Source organism: Sphaerodactylus townsendi, linkage group LG13 (genome assembly GCF_021028975.2).
Source record: "Sphaerodactylus townsendi isolate TG3544 linkage group LG13, MPM_Stown_v2.3, whole genome shotgun sequence".
NCBI classification, from domain to species: domain Eukaryota; kingdom Metazoa; phylum Chordata; class Lepidosauria; order Squamata; family Sphaerodactylidae; genus Sphaerodactylus; species Sphaerodactylus townsendi.
Window position 1 is genome coordinate 11,492,382 of NC_059437.1, and position 17,106 is coordinate 11,509,487.

The following is a 17,106-nucleotide window of genomic DNA, read 5'->3' on the forward strand; positions in this document are numbered from 1 at the left end:
GGGGGGGGGTGGGGGGGGGGGGGGGTGGGGGGGGGGGGGGGTGGGGGGGGGGGGGGGTGGGGGGGGGGGGGGGTGGGGGGGGGGGGGGGTGGGGGGGGGGGGGGGTGGGGGGGGGGGGGGGTGGGGGGGGGGGGGGGTGGGGGGGGGGGGGGGTGGGGGGGGGGGGGGGTGGGGGGGGGGGGGGGTGGGGGGGGGGGGGGGTGGGGGGGGGGGGGGGTGGGGGGGGGGGGGGGTGGGGGGGGGGGGGGGTGGGGGGGGGGGGGGGTGGGGGGGGGGGGGGGTGGGGGGGGGGGGGGGTGGGGGGGGGGGGGGGTGGGGGGGGGGGGGGGTGGGGGGGGGGGGGGGTGGGGGGGGGGGGGGGTGGGGGGGGGGGGGGGTGGGGGGGGGGGGGGGTGGGGGGGGGGGGGGGTGGGGGGGGGGGGGGGTGGGGGGGGGGGGGGGTGGGGGGGGGGGGGGGTGGGGGGGGGGGGGGGTGGGGGGGGGGGGGGGTGGGGGGGGGGGGGGGTGGGGGGGGGGGGGGGTGGGGGGGGGGGGGGGTGGGGGGGGGGGGGGGTGGGGGGGGGGGGGGGTGGGGGGGGGGGGGGGTGGGGGGGGGGGGGGGTGGGGGGGGGGGGGGGTGGGGGGGGGGGGGGGTGGGGGGGGGGGGGGGTGGGGGGGGGGGGGGGTGGGGGGGGGGGGGGGTGGGGGGGGGGGGGGGTGGGGGGGGGGGGGGGTGGGGGGGGGGGGGGGTGGGGGGGGGGGGGGGTGGGGGGGGGGGGGGGTGGGGGGGGGGGGGGGTGGGGGGGGGGGGGGGTGGGGGGGGGGGGGGGTGGGGGGGGGGGGGGGTGGGGGGGGGGGGGGGTGGGGGGGGGGGGGGGTGGGGGGGGGGGGGGGTGGGGGGGGGGGGGGGTGGGGGGGGGGGGGGGTGGGGGGGGGGGGGGGTGGGGGGGGGGGGGGGTGGGGGGGGGGGGGGGTGGGGGGGGGGGGGGGTGGGGGGGGGGGGGGGTGGGGGGGGGGGGGGGTGGGGGGGGGGGGGGGTGGGGGGGGGGGGGGGTGGGGGGGGGGGGGGGTGGGGGGGGGGGGGGGTGGGGGGGGGGGGGGGTGGGGGGGGGGGGGGGTGGGGGGGGGGGGGGGTGGGGGGGGGGGGGGGTGGGGGGGGGGGGGGGTGGGGGGGGGGGGGGGTGGGGGGGGGGGGGGGTGGGGGGGGGGGGGGGTGGGGGGGGGGGGGGGTGGGGGGGGGGGGGGGTGGGGGGGGGGGGGGGTGGGGGGGGGGGGGGGTGGGGGGGGGGGGGGGTGGGGGGGGGGGGGGGTGGGGGGGGGGGGGGGTGGGGGGGGGGGGGGGTGGGGGGGGGGGGGGGTGGGGGGGGGGGGGGGTGGGGGGGGGGGGGGGTGGGGGGGGGGGGGGGTGGGGGGGGGGGGGGGTGGGGGGGGGGGGGGGTGGGGGGGGGGGGGGGTGGGGGGGGGGGGGGGTGGGGGGGGGGGGGGGTGGGGGGGGGGGGGGGTGGGGGGGGGGGGGGGTGGGGGGGGGGGGGGGTGGGGGGGGGGGGGGGTGGGGGGGGGGGGGGGTGGGGGGGGGGGGGGGTGGGGGGGGGGGGGGGTGGGGGGGGGGGGGGGTGGGGGGGGGGGGGGGTGGGGGGGGGGGGGGGTGGGGGGGGGGGGGGGTGGGGGGGGGGGGGGGTGGGGGGGGGGGGGGGTGGGGGGGGGGGGGGGTGGGGGGGGGGGGGGGTGGGGGGGGGGGGGGGTGGGGGGGGGGGGGGGTGGGGGGGGGGGGGGGTGGGGGGGGGGGGGGGTGGGGGGGGGGGGGGGTGGGGGGGGGGGGGGGTGGGGGGGGGGGGGGGTGGGGGGGGGGGGGGGTGGGGGGGGGGGGGGGTGGGGGGGGGGGGGGGTGGGGGGGGGGGGGGGTGGGGGGGGGGGGGGGTGGGGGGGGGGGGGGGTGGGGGGGGGGGGGGGTGGGGGGGGGGGGGGGTGGGGGGGGGGGGGGGTGGGGGGGGGGGGGGGTGGGGGGGGGGGGGGGTGGGGGGGGGGGGGGGTGGGGGGGGGGGGGGGTGGGGGGGGGGGGGGGTGGGGGGGGGGGGGGGTGGGGGGGGGGGGGGGTGGGGGGGGGGGGGGGTGGGGGGGGGGGGGGGTGGGGGGGGGGGGGGGTGGGGGGGGGGGGGGGTGGGGGGGGGGGGGGGTGGGGGGGGGGGGGGGTGGGGGGGGGGGGGGGTGGGGGGGGGGGGGGGTGGGGGGGGGGGGGGGTGGGGGGGGGGGGGGGTGGGGGGGGGGGGGGGTGGGGGGGGGGGGGGGTGGGGGGGGGGGGGGGTGGGGGGGGGGGGGGGTGGGGGGGGGGGGGGGTGGGGGGGGGGGGGGGTGGGGGGGGGGGGGGGTGGGGGGGGGGGGGGGTGGGGGGGGGGGGGGGTGGGGGGGGGGGGGGGTGGGGGGGGGGGGGGGTGGGGGGGGGGGGGGGTGGGGGGGGGGGGGGGTGGGGGGGGGGGGGGGTGGGGGGGGGGGGGGGTGGGGGGGGGGGGGGGTGGGGGGGGGGGGGGGTGGGGGGGGGGGGGGGTGGGGGGGGGGGGGGGTGGGGGGGGGGGGGGGTGGGGGGGGGGGGGGGTGGGGGGGGGGGGGGGTGGGGGGGGGGGGGGGTGGGGGGGGGGGGGGGTGGGGGGGGGGGGGGGTGGGGGGGGGGGGGGGTGGGGGGGGGGGGGGGTGGGGGGGGGGGGGGGTGGGGGGGGGGGGGGGTGGGGGGGGGGGGGGGTGGGGGGGGGGGGGGGTGGGGGGGGGGGGGGGTGGGGGGGGGGGGGGGTGGGGGGGGGGGGGGGTGGGGGGGGGGGGGGGTGGGGGGGGGGGGGGGTGGGGGGGGGGGGGGGTGGGGGGGGGGGGGGGTGGGGGGGGGGGGGGGTGGGGGGGGGGGGGGGTGGGGGGGGGGGGGGGTGGGGGGGGGGGGGGGTGGGGGGGGGGGGGGGTGGGGGGGGGGGGGGGTGGGGGGGGGGGGGGGTGGGGGGGGGGGGGGGTGGGGGGGGGGGGGGGTGGGGGGGGGGGGGGGTGGGGGGGGGGGGGGGTGGGGGGGGGGGGGGGTGGGGGGGGGGGGGGGTGGGGGGGGGGGGGGGTGGGGGGGGGGGGGGGTGGGGGGGGGGGGGGGTGGGGGGGGGGGGGGGTGGGGGGGGGGGGGGGTGGGGGGGGGGGGGGGTGGGGGGGGGGGGGGGTGGGGGGGGGGGGGGGTGGGGGGGGGGGGGGGTGGGGGGGGGGGGGGGTGGGGGGGGGGGGGGGTGGGGGGGGGGGGGGGTGGGGGGGGGGGGGGGTGGGGGGGGGGGGGGGTGGGGGGGGGGGGGGGTGGGGGGGGGGGGGGGTGGGGGGGGGGGGGGGTGGGGGGGGGGGGGGGTGGGGGGGGGGGGGGGTGGGGGGGGGGGGGGGTGGGGGGGGGGGGGGGTGGGGGGGGGGGGGGGTGGGGGGGGGGGGGGGTGGGGGGGGGGGGGGGTGGGGGGGGGGGGGGGTGGGGGGGGGGGGGGGTGGGGGGGGGGGGGGGTGGGGGGGGGGGGGGGTGGGGGGGGGGGGGGGTGGGGGGGGGGGGGGGTGGGGGGGGGGGGGGGTGGGGGGGGGGGGGGGTGGGGGGGGGGGGGGGTGGGGGGGGGGGGGGGTGGGGGGGGGGGGGGGTGGGGGGGGGGGGGGGTGGGGGGGGGGGGGGGTGGGGGGGGGGGGGGGTGGGGGGGGGGGGGGGTGGGGGGGGGGGGGGGTGGGGGGGGGGGGGGGTGGGGGGGGGGGGGGGTGGGGGGGGGGGGGGGTGGGGGGGGGGGGGGGTGGGGGGGGGGGGGGGTGGGGGGGGGGGGGGGTGGGGGGGGGGGGGGGTGGGGGGGGGGGGGGGTGGGGGGGGGGGGGGGTGGGGGGGGGGGGGGGTGGGGGGGGGGGGGGGTGGGGGGGGGGGGGGGTGGGGGGGGGGGGGGGTGGGGGGGGGGGGGGGTGGGGGGGGGGGGGGGTGGGGGGGGGGGGGGGTGGGGGGGGGGGGGGGTGGGGGGGGGGGGGGGTGGGGGGGGGGGGGGGTGGGGGGGGGGGGGGGTGGGGGGGGGGGGGGGTGGGGGGGGGGGGGGGTGGGGGGGGGGGGGGGTGGGGGGGGGGGGGGGTGGGGGGGGGGGGGGGTGGGGGGGGGGGGGGGTGGGGGGGGGGGGGGGTGGGGGGGGGGGGGGGTGGGGGGGGGGGGGGGTGGGGGGGGGGGGGGGTGGGGGGGGGGGGGGGTGGGGGGGGGGGGGGGTGGGGGGGGGGGGGGGTGGGGGGGGGGGGGGGTGGGGGGGGGGGGGGGTGGGGGGGGGGGGGGGTGGGGGGGGGGGGGGGTGGGGGGGGGGGGGGGTGGGGGGGGGGGGGGGTGGGGGGGGGGGGGGGTGGGGGGGGGGGGGGGTGGGGGGGGGGGGGGGTGGGGGGGGGGGGGGGTGGGGGGGGGGGGGGGTGGGGGGGGGGGGGGGTGGGGGGGGGGGGGGGTGGGGGGGGGGGGGGGTGGGGGGGGGGGGGGGTGGGGGGGGGGGGGGGTGGGGGGGGGGGGGGGTGGGGGGGGGGGGGGGTGGGGGGGGGGGGGGGTGGGGGGGGGGGGGGGTGGGGGGGGGGGGGGGTGGGGGGGGGGGGGGGTGGGGGGGGGGGGGGGTGGGGGGGGGGGGGGGTGGGGGGGGGGGGGGGTGGGGGGGGGGGGGGGTGGGGGGGGGGGGGGGTGGGGGGGGGGGGGGGTGGGGGGGGGGGGGGGTGGGGGGGGGGGGGGGTGGGGGGGGGGGGGGGTGGGGGGGGGGGGGGGTGGGGGGGGGGGGGGGTGGGGGGGGGGGGGGGTGGGGGGGGGGGGGGGTGGGGGGGGGGGGGGGTGGGGGGGGGGGGGGGTGGGGGGGGGGGGGGGTGGGGGGGGGGGGGGGTGGGGGGGGGGGGGGGTGGGGGGGGGGGGGGGTGGGGGGGGGGGGGGGTGGGGGGGGGGGGGGGTGGGGGGGGGGGGGGGTGGGGGGGGGGGGGGGTGGGGGGGGGGGGGGGTGGGGGGGGGGGGGGGTGGGGGGGGGGGGGGGTGGGGGGGGGGGGGGGTGGGGGGGGGGGGGGGTGGGGGGGGGGGGGGGTGGGGGGGGGGGGGGGTGGGGGGGGGGGGGGGTGGGGGGGGGGGGGGGTGGGGGGGGGGGGGGGTGGGGGGGGGGGGGGGTGGGGGGGGGGGGGGGTGGGGGGGGGGGGGGGTGGGGGGGGGGGGGGGTGGGGGGGGGGGGGGGTGGGGGGGGGGGGGGGTGGGGGGGGGGGGGGGTGGGGGGGGGGGGGGGTGGGGGGGGGGGGGGGTGGGGGGGGGGGGGGGTGGGGGGGGGGGGGGGTGGGGGGGGGGGGGGGTGGGGGGGGGGGGGGGTGGGGGGGGGGGGGGGTGGGGGGGGGGGGGGGTGGGGGGGGGGGGGGGTGGGGGGGGGGGGGGGTGGGGGGGGGGGGGGGTGGGGGGGGGGGGGGGTGGGGGGGGGGGGGGGTGGGGGGGGGGGGGGGTGGGGGGGGGGGGGGGTGGGGGGGGGGGGGGGTGGGGGGGGGGGGGGGTGGGGGGGGGGGGGGGTGGGGGGGGGGGGGGGTGGGGGGGGGGGGGGGTGGGGGGGGGGGGGGGTGGGGGGGGGGGGGGGTGGGGGGGGGGGGGGGTGGGGGGGGGGGGGGGTGGGGGGGGGGGGGGGTGGGGGGGGGGGGGGGTGGGGGGGGGGGGGGGTGGGGGGGGGGGGGGGTGGGGGGGGGGGGGGGTGGGGGGGGGGGGGGGTGGGGGGGGGGGGGGGTGGGGGGGGGGGGGGGTGGGGGGGGGGGGGGGTGGGGGGGGGGGGGGGTGGGGGGGGGGGGGGGTGGGGGGGGGGGGGGGTGGGGGGGGGGGGGGGTGGGGGGGGGGGGGGGTGGGGGGGGGGGGGGGTGGGGGGGGGGGGGGGTGGGGGGGGGGGGGGGTGGGGGGGGGGGGGGGTGGGGGGGGGGGGGGGTGGGGGGGGGGGGGGGTGGGGGGGGGGGGGGGTGGGGGGGGGGGGGGGTGGGGGGGGGGGGGGGTGGGGGGGGGGGGGGGTGGGGGGGGGGGGGGGTGGGGGGGGGGGGGGGTGGGGGGGGGGGGGGGTGGGGGGGGGGGGGGGTGGGGGGGGGGGGGGGTGGGGGGGGGGGGGGGTGGGGGGGGGGGGGGGTGGGGGGGGGGGGGGGTGGGGGGGGGGGGGGGTGGGGGGGGGGGGGGGTGGGGGGGGGGGGGGGTGGGGGGGGGGGGGGGTGGGGGGGGGGGGGGGTGGGGGGGGGGGGGGGTGGGGGGGGGGGGGGGTGGGGGGGGGGGGGGGTGGGGGGGGGGGGGGGTGGGGGGGGGGGGGGGTGGGGGGGGGGGGGGGTGGGGGGGGGGGGGGGTGGGGGGGGGGGGGGGTGGGGGGGGGGGGGGGTGGGGGGGGGGGGGGGTGGGGGGGGGGGGGGGTGGGGGGGGGGGGGGGTGGGGGGGGGGGGGGGTGGGGGGGGGGGGGGGTGGGGGGGGGGGGGGGTGGGGGGGGGGGGGGGTGGGGGGGGGGGGGGGTGGGGGGGGGGGGGGGTGGGGGGGGGGGGGGGTGGGGGGGGGGGGGGGTGGGGGGGGGGGGGGGTGGGGGGGGGGGGGGGTGGGGGGGGGGGGGGGTGGGGGGGGGGGGGGGTGGGGGGGGGGGGGGGTGGGGGGGGGGGGGGGTGGGGGGGGGGGGGGGTGGGGGGGGGGGGGGGTGGGGGGGGGGGGGGGTGGGGGGGGGGGGGGGTGGGGGGGGGGGGGGGTGGGGGGGGGGGGGGGTGGGGGGGGGGGGGGGTGGGGGGGGGGGGGGGTGGGGGGGGGGGGGGGTGGGGGGGGGGGGGGGTGGGGGGGGGGGGGGGTGGGGGGGGGGGGGGGTGGGGGGGGGGGGGGGTGGGGGGGGGGGGGGGTGGGGGGGGGGGGGGGTGGGGGGGGGGGGGGGTGGGGGGGGGGGGGGGTGGGGGGGGGGGGGGGTGGGGGGGGGGGGGGGTGGGGGGGGGGGGGGGTGGGGGGGGGGGGGGGTGGGGGGGGGGGGGGGTGGGGGGGGGGGGGGGTGGGGGGGGGGGGGGGTGGGGGGGGGGGGGGGTGGGGGGGGGGGGGGGTGGGGGGGGGGGGGGGTGGGGGGGGGGGGGGGTGGGGGGGGGGGGGGGTGGGGGGGGGGGGGGGTGGGGGGGGGGGGGGGTGGGGGGGGGGGGGGGTGGGGGGGGGGGGGGGTGGGGGGGGGGGGGGGTGGGGGGGGGGGGGGGTGGGGGGGGGGGGGGGTGGGGGGGGGGGGGGGTGGGGGGGGGGGGGGGTGGGGGGGGGGGGGGGTGGGGGGGGGGGGGGGTGGGGGGGGGGGGGGGTGGGGGGGGGGGGGGGTGGGGGGGGGGGGGGGTGGGGGGGGGGGGGGGTGGGGGGGGGGGGGGGTGGGGGGGGGGGGGGGTGGGGGGGGGGGGGGGTGGGGGGGGGGGGGGGTGGGGGGGGGGGGGGGTGGGGGGGGGGGGGGGTGGGGGGGGGGGGGGGTGGGGGGGGGGGGGGGTGGGGGGGGGGGGGGGTGGGGGGGGGGGGGGGTGGGGGGGGGGGGGGGTGGGGGGGGGGGGGGGTGGGGGGGGGGGGGGGTGGGGGGGGGGGGGGGTGGGGGGGGGGGGGGGTGGGGGGGGGGGGGGGTGGGGGGGGGGGGGGGTGGGGGGGGGGGGGGGTGGGGGGGGGGGGGGGTGGGGGGGGGGGGGGGTGGGGGGGGGGGGGGGTGGGGGGGGGGGGGGGTGGGGGGGGGGGGGGGTGGGGGGGGGGGGGGGTGGGGGGGGGGGGGGGTGGGGGGGGGGGGGGGTGGGGGGGGGGGGGGGTGGGGGGGGGGGGGGGTGGGGGGGGGGGGGGGTGGGGGGGGGGGGGGGTGGGGGGGGGGGGGGGTGGGGGGGGGGGGGGGTGGGGGGGGGGGGGGGTGGGGGGGGGGGGGGGTGGGGGGGGGGGGGGGGGGGGGGGGGGGGGGGTTGGTGGGGGGGGGGGTGGGGGGGGGGGGGGGTGGGGGGGGGGGGGGGGGCGGGGGGGGGGGGAAGGGGGGGGGGGGGGGGCGCAGTGGGCGGGGGAGGGGGGGGGGGGGGGGGGGGGGGGGGGGGGGGGGGGGTGGGGGGGGGGGGGGGGGGGGGGGGGGGGGGGGGGGGGATAGGGGGGAGGGGGGGGGGGGGGGGGGTGGGGGGGTGTTATTGTTATTGTTATTGTTATTGTTATTGTTATTGTTATTGTTGGGGGGATCGCAGCATGAGGCTTTGAAGCTTTGTAGCTACAAATCTAAGAAGTTTTTAAAACGATCACAAAATGGTGGCCAAGAAGCGTTTTCGAGGGGTTGAGTGCGGACAAAAGCCAGATTTTGAAAACATTTGCAAAACATTTTCAGGAGCTTGTGCAGAAAGGGCCAGTAGCAGGCATAGCGATTTAGAGTGCTTCAGTGAATAAATATCTGTTTTGAGTTTCATCTCTTGCTTTTTAAATAGGCATGTTTGTAACACCTCTATTTTTGTACTAAAAGTCGTTGTTCGTGCGCCCTTCAAAAAACAAACACACACAGTTATATGCTCCTGGTGGCTCCTCTCTGCCTGTTGTACGCTGTATTCATTTATTGTGTAATAGCTTCTCCAGTTATTTAAAAACCAAAAGGTCACTGTTCTTGCCCTTACCAATATGCTAGCAAAACAAAACTGTTCTGCAACATCTTTTAACAACCGGTTGAAACATATTCTTGTGGCTGAAATTTGTGAAATGGCAATTTATGTGATATGGGGAGAGCTAAGATAAAAAAAAACCTACTCGTTACATTTTCTTCTATGTTAGTTTTAAAAGGGTTTTCCCCGTTTCCAAATGCATCTGCCAGAGGTTGGTTTTTCAAGGCAGAATACAGCATGAAGAACAGAAGGGGTCTTTAACCCTTTACTCACATGCTGTTTTCGACTGGGAAAAAGGCCAGTCCTTAGCTGCTTGTGCCTTATTGAGGAAAGTTTGGGGGGGGGGGGGTAACCATAATTTTCCCCCTGCAGGAGTACACACAGAGGTTAAACAGCCTCTCCGCCCCCCCCACAGCCGTTTCCATTGTGTTAAAACAGAGTCGAAAAACAGAGGATAAATATTGAAAATGAAACAAAAAATATATAACCTCCTGCAGAGAAGAAAGTATTTAAAAATTAGCATGGAAGGAAACATCATGTGTACATAGAGGCTTAGTGTACATGCTCCATCCAGTGCATGCGTGTGCACTAGAGACCAGATGCATCCGCTCACCCATTTAGGAATCCTGTGGAGGAGGTCAAAACAAAAAGGGAAACAACTTGAATGGGTTCAAGGTGAAGGAAAAGAGATTCCACCTAAACATCAGGAAAAACTTCCTGACCATCAGGGCTGTTCGACAGTGCAATGCACTCAGTGGTGGGATCCAAAAATTTTAGTAACAGGTTCCCATGGCGGTGGGATTCAAACTGTGGTGTAGCGCCAATGGGGCTGGGCAGGGCACGACGGGGGCGTGGCCAGGCATTCTGGGGGCGTGGCATTCCTGGGCGGAGCTGTGGCTAGGACGCAGCCGCTGTGCCGGTCCTTGGGCGGGAAACGAATGCACGCAGGTGCAGGATGCCACGCACGCCGGTGCACCTCCTGCTAGACTGCTTCAAATTCTGCGCGCTACTGCTGAGAGGAGGGGCGTAACTAAGGCAAAAATCACGTGGCAAAATCACCAATTAGTAACCCCCTCTCGGCACACACAAATAATTAGTAACCTACTCTTGGGAACCTGTGAGAACCTGCTGGATCCCACCTCTGAATGCACTACCTCGGAGTGTGGTGGAGTCTTCTTTTAGAGGTTTTCAAAGAGAGGCTGGATGGCCATCTGTCTGGAGTGCTTTGACTGTGTGTTCCTGCATTGCAGGGGGTTGGGCTCGATGGCCCTTGGGGGTTTCTCTTCCAACTCTATAATCCTATGATTGAACAACTCAGCATACAGAATGTTTGGGCATCCCCAGAGGACAAAATGGGGGGACCCTGATTTCTCAGGGATAGATATCAGAAAAGAGCAGCCTCGCTTGGTAAATGTGGGGCATTTGGAGTACTGATTGCCCTTGGGCTCCCTCGCAGCCTCTCCTCCAGACAGCTTACAGGGCCAGGCCTGCTGAGCTTCAGGAGCAGAAATGCCTTGTGTGCTTACAGACCAGCCTGGGATGATTGCTGTCCACCCACCCATCCTCCCCCCCCCCCCCACCCTTATGCTTGCATTGAGACCGGCTAATCAGCTTTGAGGATTGTGAAACCAGATGCTCTCCTGAGAACCAGTTTCATTTCTCCCCCCAGACCGATTTCCCCATTCTTTTCTTAAGCAAGCGTCTTGACAGAAGAGAGACTTTGGGTTTACCTTTTTTTGAAACCTAAGCAGAAGTGGCACGCGATGATTTAAGAAACTTGGAAGCTTTAGCTACGCTCATCTCCTCTCACCCGGCGAAGCGGCTGTTTCATTCATCTTTTTTAGAGAATGTCTGTGTGTAAGTGAGGCATGCTATGGGACTAAGCCCCAGGAGCCGGCACGTAAATCTGCAGGCCCTCCGGGAAAGTGTAAACTTTATGTTTCATTTAAAAAAAAAAAACCTGGGTGTGCGTTTGAGTTGATAAACTCTCTTGTCTCAATTTCTCTGCAGATATGCAAGTTCTGCCATCGAGCGCCAAGGAGGCATGTCAATGAGGAAGGTAAATCTCTGCTAAAATGCTGTCGCGCTCTAACAAGATTTCTTGTGTTGTCTTTTCTCAGTTTCCCTTTTTAGAGCGATCGTGAATGTATCTGCCGATTCAGTAGTTTCTGTAAAAGGGATAAAGCTAGTTTTCCTTTTAAATGCCAATGGCCTGTATTGATTAAAATGATGGATTTGATCCTTCTGAGAACAAATGTAAGAACTGTCTTGCTGGGCTGGAACCAGGACTCATAGTGTCAGGTGCTCTGCTTGCTGCAATAGATATATTGAGGGAACTCCTATACAAGATATGATGGACAGTTTAGTTTGATTTCTCTGCAGGATGCAGAGTAAACAACAATCTGTAGAATATGGGGATTCCATTTAGCATTTATGATTAAAAGATAGGGTTGCCAAACTCTAGCTCAGGGGTCTGCAACCTGCGGCTCTCCAGATGTTCATGGAATACAATTCCCATCAGCCCCTGCCAGCCAACTGGCCATGCTGGCAGGGGCTGATGGGAATTGTAGTCCATGAACATCTGGAGAGCCGCAGGTTGCAGACCCCTGCTCTAGGTGGAGCCTGGAGATACTCCTGGAATTACAACTCTTCTCCAGGCAACAGGAATCAATTCCCCAGGAGCAAATGGTTTCTTTGGAGGATGGACTCTGTTGCATTATACCCCACTGAAACCCCTCCCTTGTCCAAACCACACCCTCCTCAGGCTCCACCCCCAAAACCTCCAGGCATTTCCCAACCCAGACCTGGCAACCCTACTTAAAAACATGATTTGACAGCTTCATGACTATGCCTAATACTTCTTTAAAAGCCACCTGGTGGTCTATTCATATATTCAAGTGGACTTTTTATAGATCTTTTCTGGGAGTTCTTCGTTGGGGACTTAATGATCAGGCACGCACAGGCATGGTTCAGGTCAGAACCATGGTGCCCCAAGAGAAGGGTTGTCTGCCTTCCCTACTTCCTGTTCACTTTTCCCAATGGGAAATGGCCCCAGGGAACTCCCATTTGCCCATTGGGAAACCTGTACGTTGACGATGTGTTTGTGTTTGACCAACGTGGCACAGTTTCTGGTCAGGAAAGGGGCATGGGCAGAAGGGCCATGTTCATCTTGTGTGCCATGGTCCTCATTTGAATTGGGTGCATGCACACTTTGAAACTGAGTTTACAGAACTGAATTCTAGGGGGATAGCTGACCCAAAATCCTTGTGGCAGTACCTTGTAATGTGTGAATGTGCCCTAAGAATGATCATATTCAAGATACTGGGAGATCCCTGACTAAATGAGGCTATGTTGTGATTTCTGATGTTATATTTATGATGCTATCATGATTTATGTTATGTTTATGATGCTATGTTATGATTTATGATGTCATGTTTATTGACCCTATATTCTTGATGCATTTATTGACAGTTGTTGTACAACGTTATGTTTATTTATGTTGTTATTATGTTGTTGTGCACCGCCCTTTCGGGGGAGGGCGGTATATAAATTAAATATACCTATACCTGCCTACCTAAATCTTTCCATCATTGAAAAAAAGTAAATACCAGGCCTCAGATCAGTGTTTATATTTCCCCCACCCCCACCCCCACACCCCCTGCTAAGGTTATAATCGCATGGTGGGTTGGTATCAGTATGTGAAACCATATAGGTGATGGAAAGATTAAGCTGACTCATTCCAAATCAGGACTTTGTGTAGCTGTATTTGACCTTTAAAAACCTCTGACCACACTGGATTGGGAAAGAATCCTGTCATGTAAAGTATGGGTTGTTTCAAGGAACCTTTCTTTCTGTTTGTCCTGAACAAACAAAATGGTGAATATAAATCGTGCAGTATCAGAAAATTACAAATCTATTGTTTCTGTAGAAGTTTCTTTTAAGTCGATCAAATGTACTCATATGTGTACATCAGCTTCATAGTCACTTCTGCATTTCTACATTTAATGCTCTGGTACAAAGAGATGCCGTCATTTTGAAAGATCTGTGCTAAGTTCTAGTTGTATCAGCCGTAGTTGAATTCTGCAGCTAATCATGCTTCAAAGATCTTCATGAGTAGTGATTTCCTCAGACGCATTCTACGCTTTCAAAATGTGCTAGAACTTTGTGCAGAATGTTGCACTGGAAATACAATCTGTCCGTCAAGATCACTCTTCGCGATCCGTTAGGATGCTTAGATCGTTCTTCACTTCCAGTTTAAAAGCATAACACTAAATTTTAATGTTAGGAGTCAGAGAGAATAATGTATTCACTTTCTCCACACTATTCCCAAAATTCTATCTGGGGATGCTTCCAAAATCCAGCTCTTTAATGCTATTTTGTGTGAAGCGCATTTCAGCAAAACACTGCAGAATCCTGATGCAACTGTGCATCTCTAATTTCTTTTTTGCAGTGTTCTATCAACGCTCACATGTGTAGCTGAAAAGTAAAGACAGCAGTGAGTAAATTGTCTTACAAAACGTTGGCAACAATCCTCAGTGTCTACCTTAGCAGCTACAGAATGGGAACGTGGCGAGCTGTAGAGAGGTGGTGTTTTGTTGCTCATGTACATCCATGTGCCCACTCAAATATTGAACTTGGGATATCCTGAGAAAGAGATGGAACTTTGAAAGATGACATATTGAGGAATGCTTCTTACAAAATAGTCACAAATTTCTGTTAAATACAGGAACACGAATGTTTAGGTGTCAGGGCCAGGTGATACAGAAGGAGTGCTAAACAGAGTGTTGTGAGTCAACCAGGACTTGAGAGCAGTGTGGATTCCTCAGAGGAAGAGGCACCCTATGTAACCAGAAGAAGAAGAAGAAGAAGAAGAAGAAGAAGAAGAAGAAGAAGAAGAAGAAGAAGAAGAAGAAGAAGAAGAAGGAGGAGGAGGAGGAGGAGGAGGAGGAGGAGGAGGAGGAGGAGGGGCTTACAATCTCCTTGCCCTTCCCCCCTCACAACAAACACCCCTGCGTGAGGTAGGTGGGGCTTTGAGGAGAGCTCCGGTAGCTTTCGTGACTCAGCCCAAGGTCACTCCTAGCTTGGCGTGTGTGGGAGTGTACAGGCTAATCTGAATTCCCCAGATAAACCTCCACAGCTCAGGCGGCAGAGCTGGGAATCAAACCCAGTTCCTCCAGATTAGATACACGAGCTCTTAACCTCCTACGCCACTGCTGCTCCAGTAGAAGCCAGTCAGCAACTCAGCAAGGTACAGGCAGAGCTGGGCACAGAATCATGCCCCCCCCCGCCCCAGCCCTGAGCCGGCAGATGAAAGCCAGGCGGACACTCTCAGCCTCCAAGATTACCTACACTTTCAGAGTGATGTAGGAAGAGGTTGAGAACGAAGCTGCAGGCGAAGCAATGCAGTGCTCTTTTCCTGGCCCACTGTGAGCTGCTTGCTGACTGCAAAGATTAGTTGTTGCAGCACTGTGGCCGAAGCATTCGGAGAAGAGCTATAAAAGGCTCCCAGAAGATGCTGTAGGGCATGGTCGCGAGGAGCGCAATGAATCCTGAACTGCTGCCACTCCTGAGACTGAAGCTCTGGTACTCGATTCTCCTCTGGAAACATGATCTGTGCCTTGGACAACTCTGCCTCCCAGAACATGCCGTGCTGTTACTGCTTCCGAGCCCTGAGCAGCCTGCTTTAACCTGGTACTTGCAGCTGGTAAAGCGGTACATTGGGGATAGTTGAAGCAGGCCTACTAAAATCTGGACCTGAACATGCTTCAGTAATGTATCTGTTTCAATAGCTTGAGGCTGGAAGCTGTGTTGGGCTACGGTGGAAGAGCAAGACTGGAGTACATTAGCACCTTAAAGACCAACAAGATTTCCAGGGGGCATAGTAGACGCAAAGTGATGGCTAACCTTTCGGTCGAGACCGTGAAAGTGCCCAAACTCCGCAAACCCAAAACCTTAACTTTATTTATCGCAAAGTGCCAACCCGGCAATTTAACCTGAATGCTGAGGTTTTAGTTAAGAAAAAAATGGTTGGCTCTGAGGCATGCGTTACTCGGAGTAACTTGGTGGTAGTTGATGGTCATTTCGGCTTGAAAGCAAATCCATACGCAACTCCTTTTCCAGTGGGGTGGAATCACTCTAATTCTAGAGGGTTTACTCCAGAAGTGCAAGCCACCATTGCCAGCAACTGAGCTTACTCCCAGGTAAAGGGTCGCCACTTCTTTAGTTCTTTTTTGTGCATGCAATGGTGCATCAGTGGGGTTTTAACAGCACTTAACCAGGTTACTCTACACTGGCTTCTAAACTGGGTCTTTAGGTTTAACTGCTAATAATCGAGCTTCCAGCCGCCCAGGCTTTCAGCCTTAGATGTGTGTGCATTTCCATGATTATGATGAACTCTTTTTGTGTGTGCCCACAGAGAGGGCTCTGAGTGCCACCTCTGGCACCCGTGCCATAGGTTCGCCACCACAGGTATAGACTTTCAAGAGTCCAAGCTCCCCGAGGCTTGTACCTCGGGGGATCTTGTTGGGTTTTAAGGTCCAATTGGATTCAAATCTGTTTTGATATGCTGAATATCTCCCTTGTTATAGATTTGCTTCAAGGAGGCTGTTTCCCAGTGGTTTCCCCAGGTGTAATTTAGCCCCTCAGACATCTTCGCGCACATGTTCTTGGAAACAGTCAACGCCAGCCAGGCGGGCTTACAAGCAGAATGTTGCTCTTTGCCAGCTTGCTTAAGAATTTCGGTTTCCTTCAGGCTATTCTTCATGGAGTGAATACATAATAATTAGCCGAACCGCCGAACGCTCCGAACAGACGGCAGAGCAAGTCCCACTGCCTTTGTTGCATATTACTGGGATTTTAAACTATTTTCTAAGTAATCGGGAGTCACATTTTGTAGCAAAAAGTGCAATTAGGTAGACATTCAAGGCTTGAAACAAGGCGCCGGCTTCAGAGGCAGCTGCGGAGCACATTCCTTTTTCTTAAGAACCGATTTATGTGGCTCCTGACAGGAGTTGAGTTATCTTTGACATCTGAAAGTATTAGTTGTCATTTATTTATGCAAATCCATTCTGTAGACGGAGATAATGGGTTTTTTTTCCTTCTTAAGTTGTAGTCTGGGTTCTTCGGTAGCAATCCTTTTCATCTCCCTCAAAGATAATCACGGGTATAATCACAACCAGGAAGATTGTCAAAAGGCCAAAGGAAGACTCCAGAAATTAAGCATATACTTTTCTGCAAGATGATTTTTAAGTATGTCATGTATAGCCTGTTTCCATAGTCAACAACTAGTTTATAGCAGGGTAAGATTTTGAACTTGGGTCTCAAGAGGCCTTAGCCTAGGCTGACCAGACGTCCCGCTTTTGGCGGGACAGTCCCGCCTTCAAACCACCTTGTCCTGGCCCCGCAGGATTTTTTCTAAGTGTCCTGCTTTTGAGGCTTCGCCGCGACTGCCTCTCGGAGGCTGCCAAGGCAGTAAGCGGCAGATCTCTGGATCGATCGCTGCCAAGACATCATGCCTTCTGGGGCGCTCCCATTTCCCTCCCTGTGACAGGGTGGGAAGGGAGCGCCCCAGAAGGCTGTGCTCCTGCGGCCGCATGCCAGGGCAGGAAACGGGAGAACCCCAGAAGGCAGTGTGCTCCTGCGGCTGCGTGCGCATGCACGCGCGGCCGCCCATCCCGGTTCACAAAGGTGACCATCTGGTCATCTTACCTTAGCCCCACCCACTTCCTCCAGTGTGGGAGCCCAAGATACAACCAAAGGCCTCTTTAACGCCTTCTTCCCCAGCCTCGATAACAAAAGAGGCTCTGGCCAAGTCCTATTCATTATTATATCTCTCAGCAGCACATATAGAGAGATGGGCACATTGCATGACTGGATCTCACAATACTTTTTAAAAAAAATCTTGGAGGGAGGGGCTACTTGCAGCACAGTAAGGGTTAGGAAGGTTTAACTTTTTCCTGCATGCCATTTTTCCTGGTCAAAATCCCCACCCCACTCCACACTGCTGTCTGATTCACTGAGAAGAAATCAACCCACAGAGCAAGCAGTCTCTTGGAGGGCATTCCTTATCAGGAAAACAGCGCAGAGGGTGAGACTTAAGCATTCATCACCTCCGCTGTAAACAACTCCACAGCTCCCCAAGGTTGTGTTTTCAGGTGTTTCAAATATTCAGGCACGTGTATCTCGTGTTGCATGAAGGTCTGGGAAAGTAGGGGGTTTTTTGTTGGAGATCCCTAATTCCTTCAGAGATTTCAGAATTCCTTGGGTAGATAGCATGATAATTAAACCGATCTGAGACTTGCCTGTAACTGTGTTACAAACCTCAAGTAACTTGCTTCTAGAGAGCCACGTTGAGCCTTAATGAACCACAAGTGATTAAAAATTTTGTTTAAAGACTGCATCTTTGGTTGGAACATATGCAGACTTTCAAAAATCATAGAACTTCTTAATATAACGCAAGTGATCACATGCTTTTATATCAAAGACCAGCTGAAGATGTTTGTTTTTTTCATAAGCTGATTCTCCCTTTGTAGTATTTTTGTGTTTCCTATTGAGAAG

General features: G+C 68.4%; 1 protein-coding gene across 1 annotated transcript in view; it reads left to right on the top strand.

The window, feature by feature from the left end:
* The window catches only part of LOC125442954 (connector enhancer of kinase suppressor of ras 2-like), a 358,128-nt gene that overhangs the window by 262,271 nt on the left and 78,751 nt on the right, over positions 1-17,106 (top strand). The window contains exon 15 of the mRNA XM_048514758.1: positions 10,561-10,609. Within this exon, the coding sequence (XP_048370715.1) occupies positions 10,561-10,609 (49 nt within the window). The remainder of the gene's footprint in view (positions 1-10,560; positions 10,610-17,106) is intronic.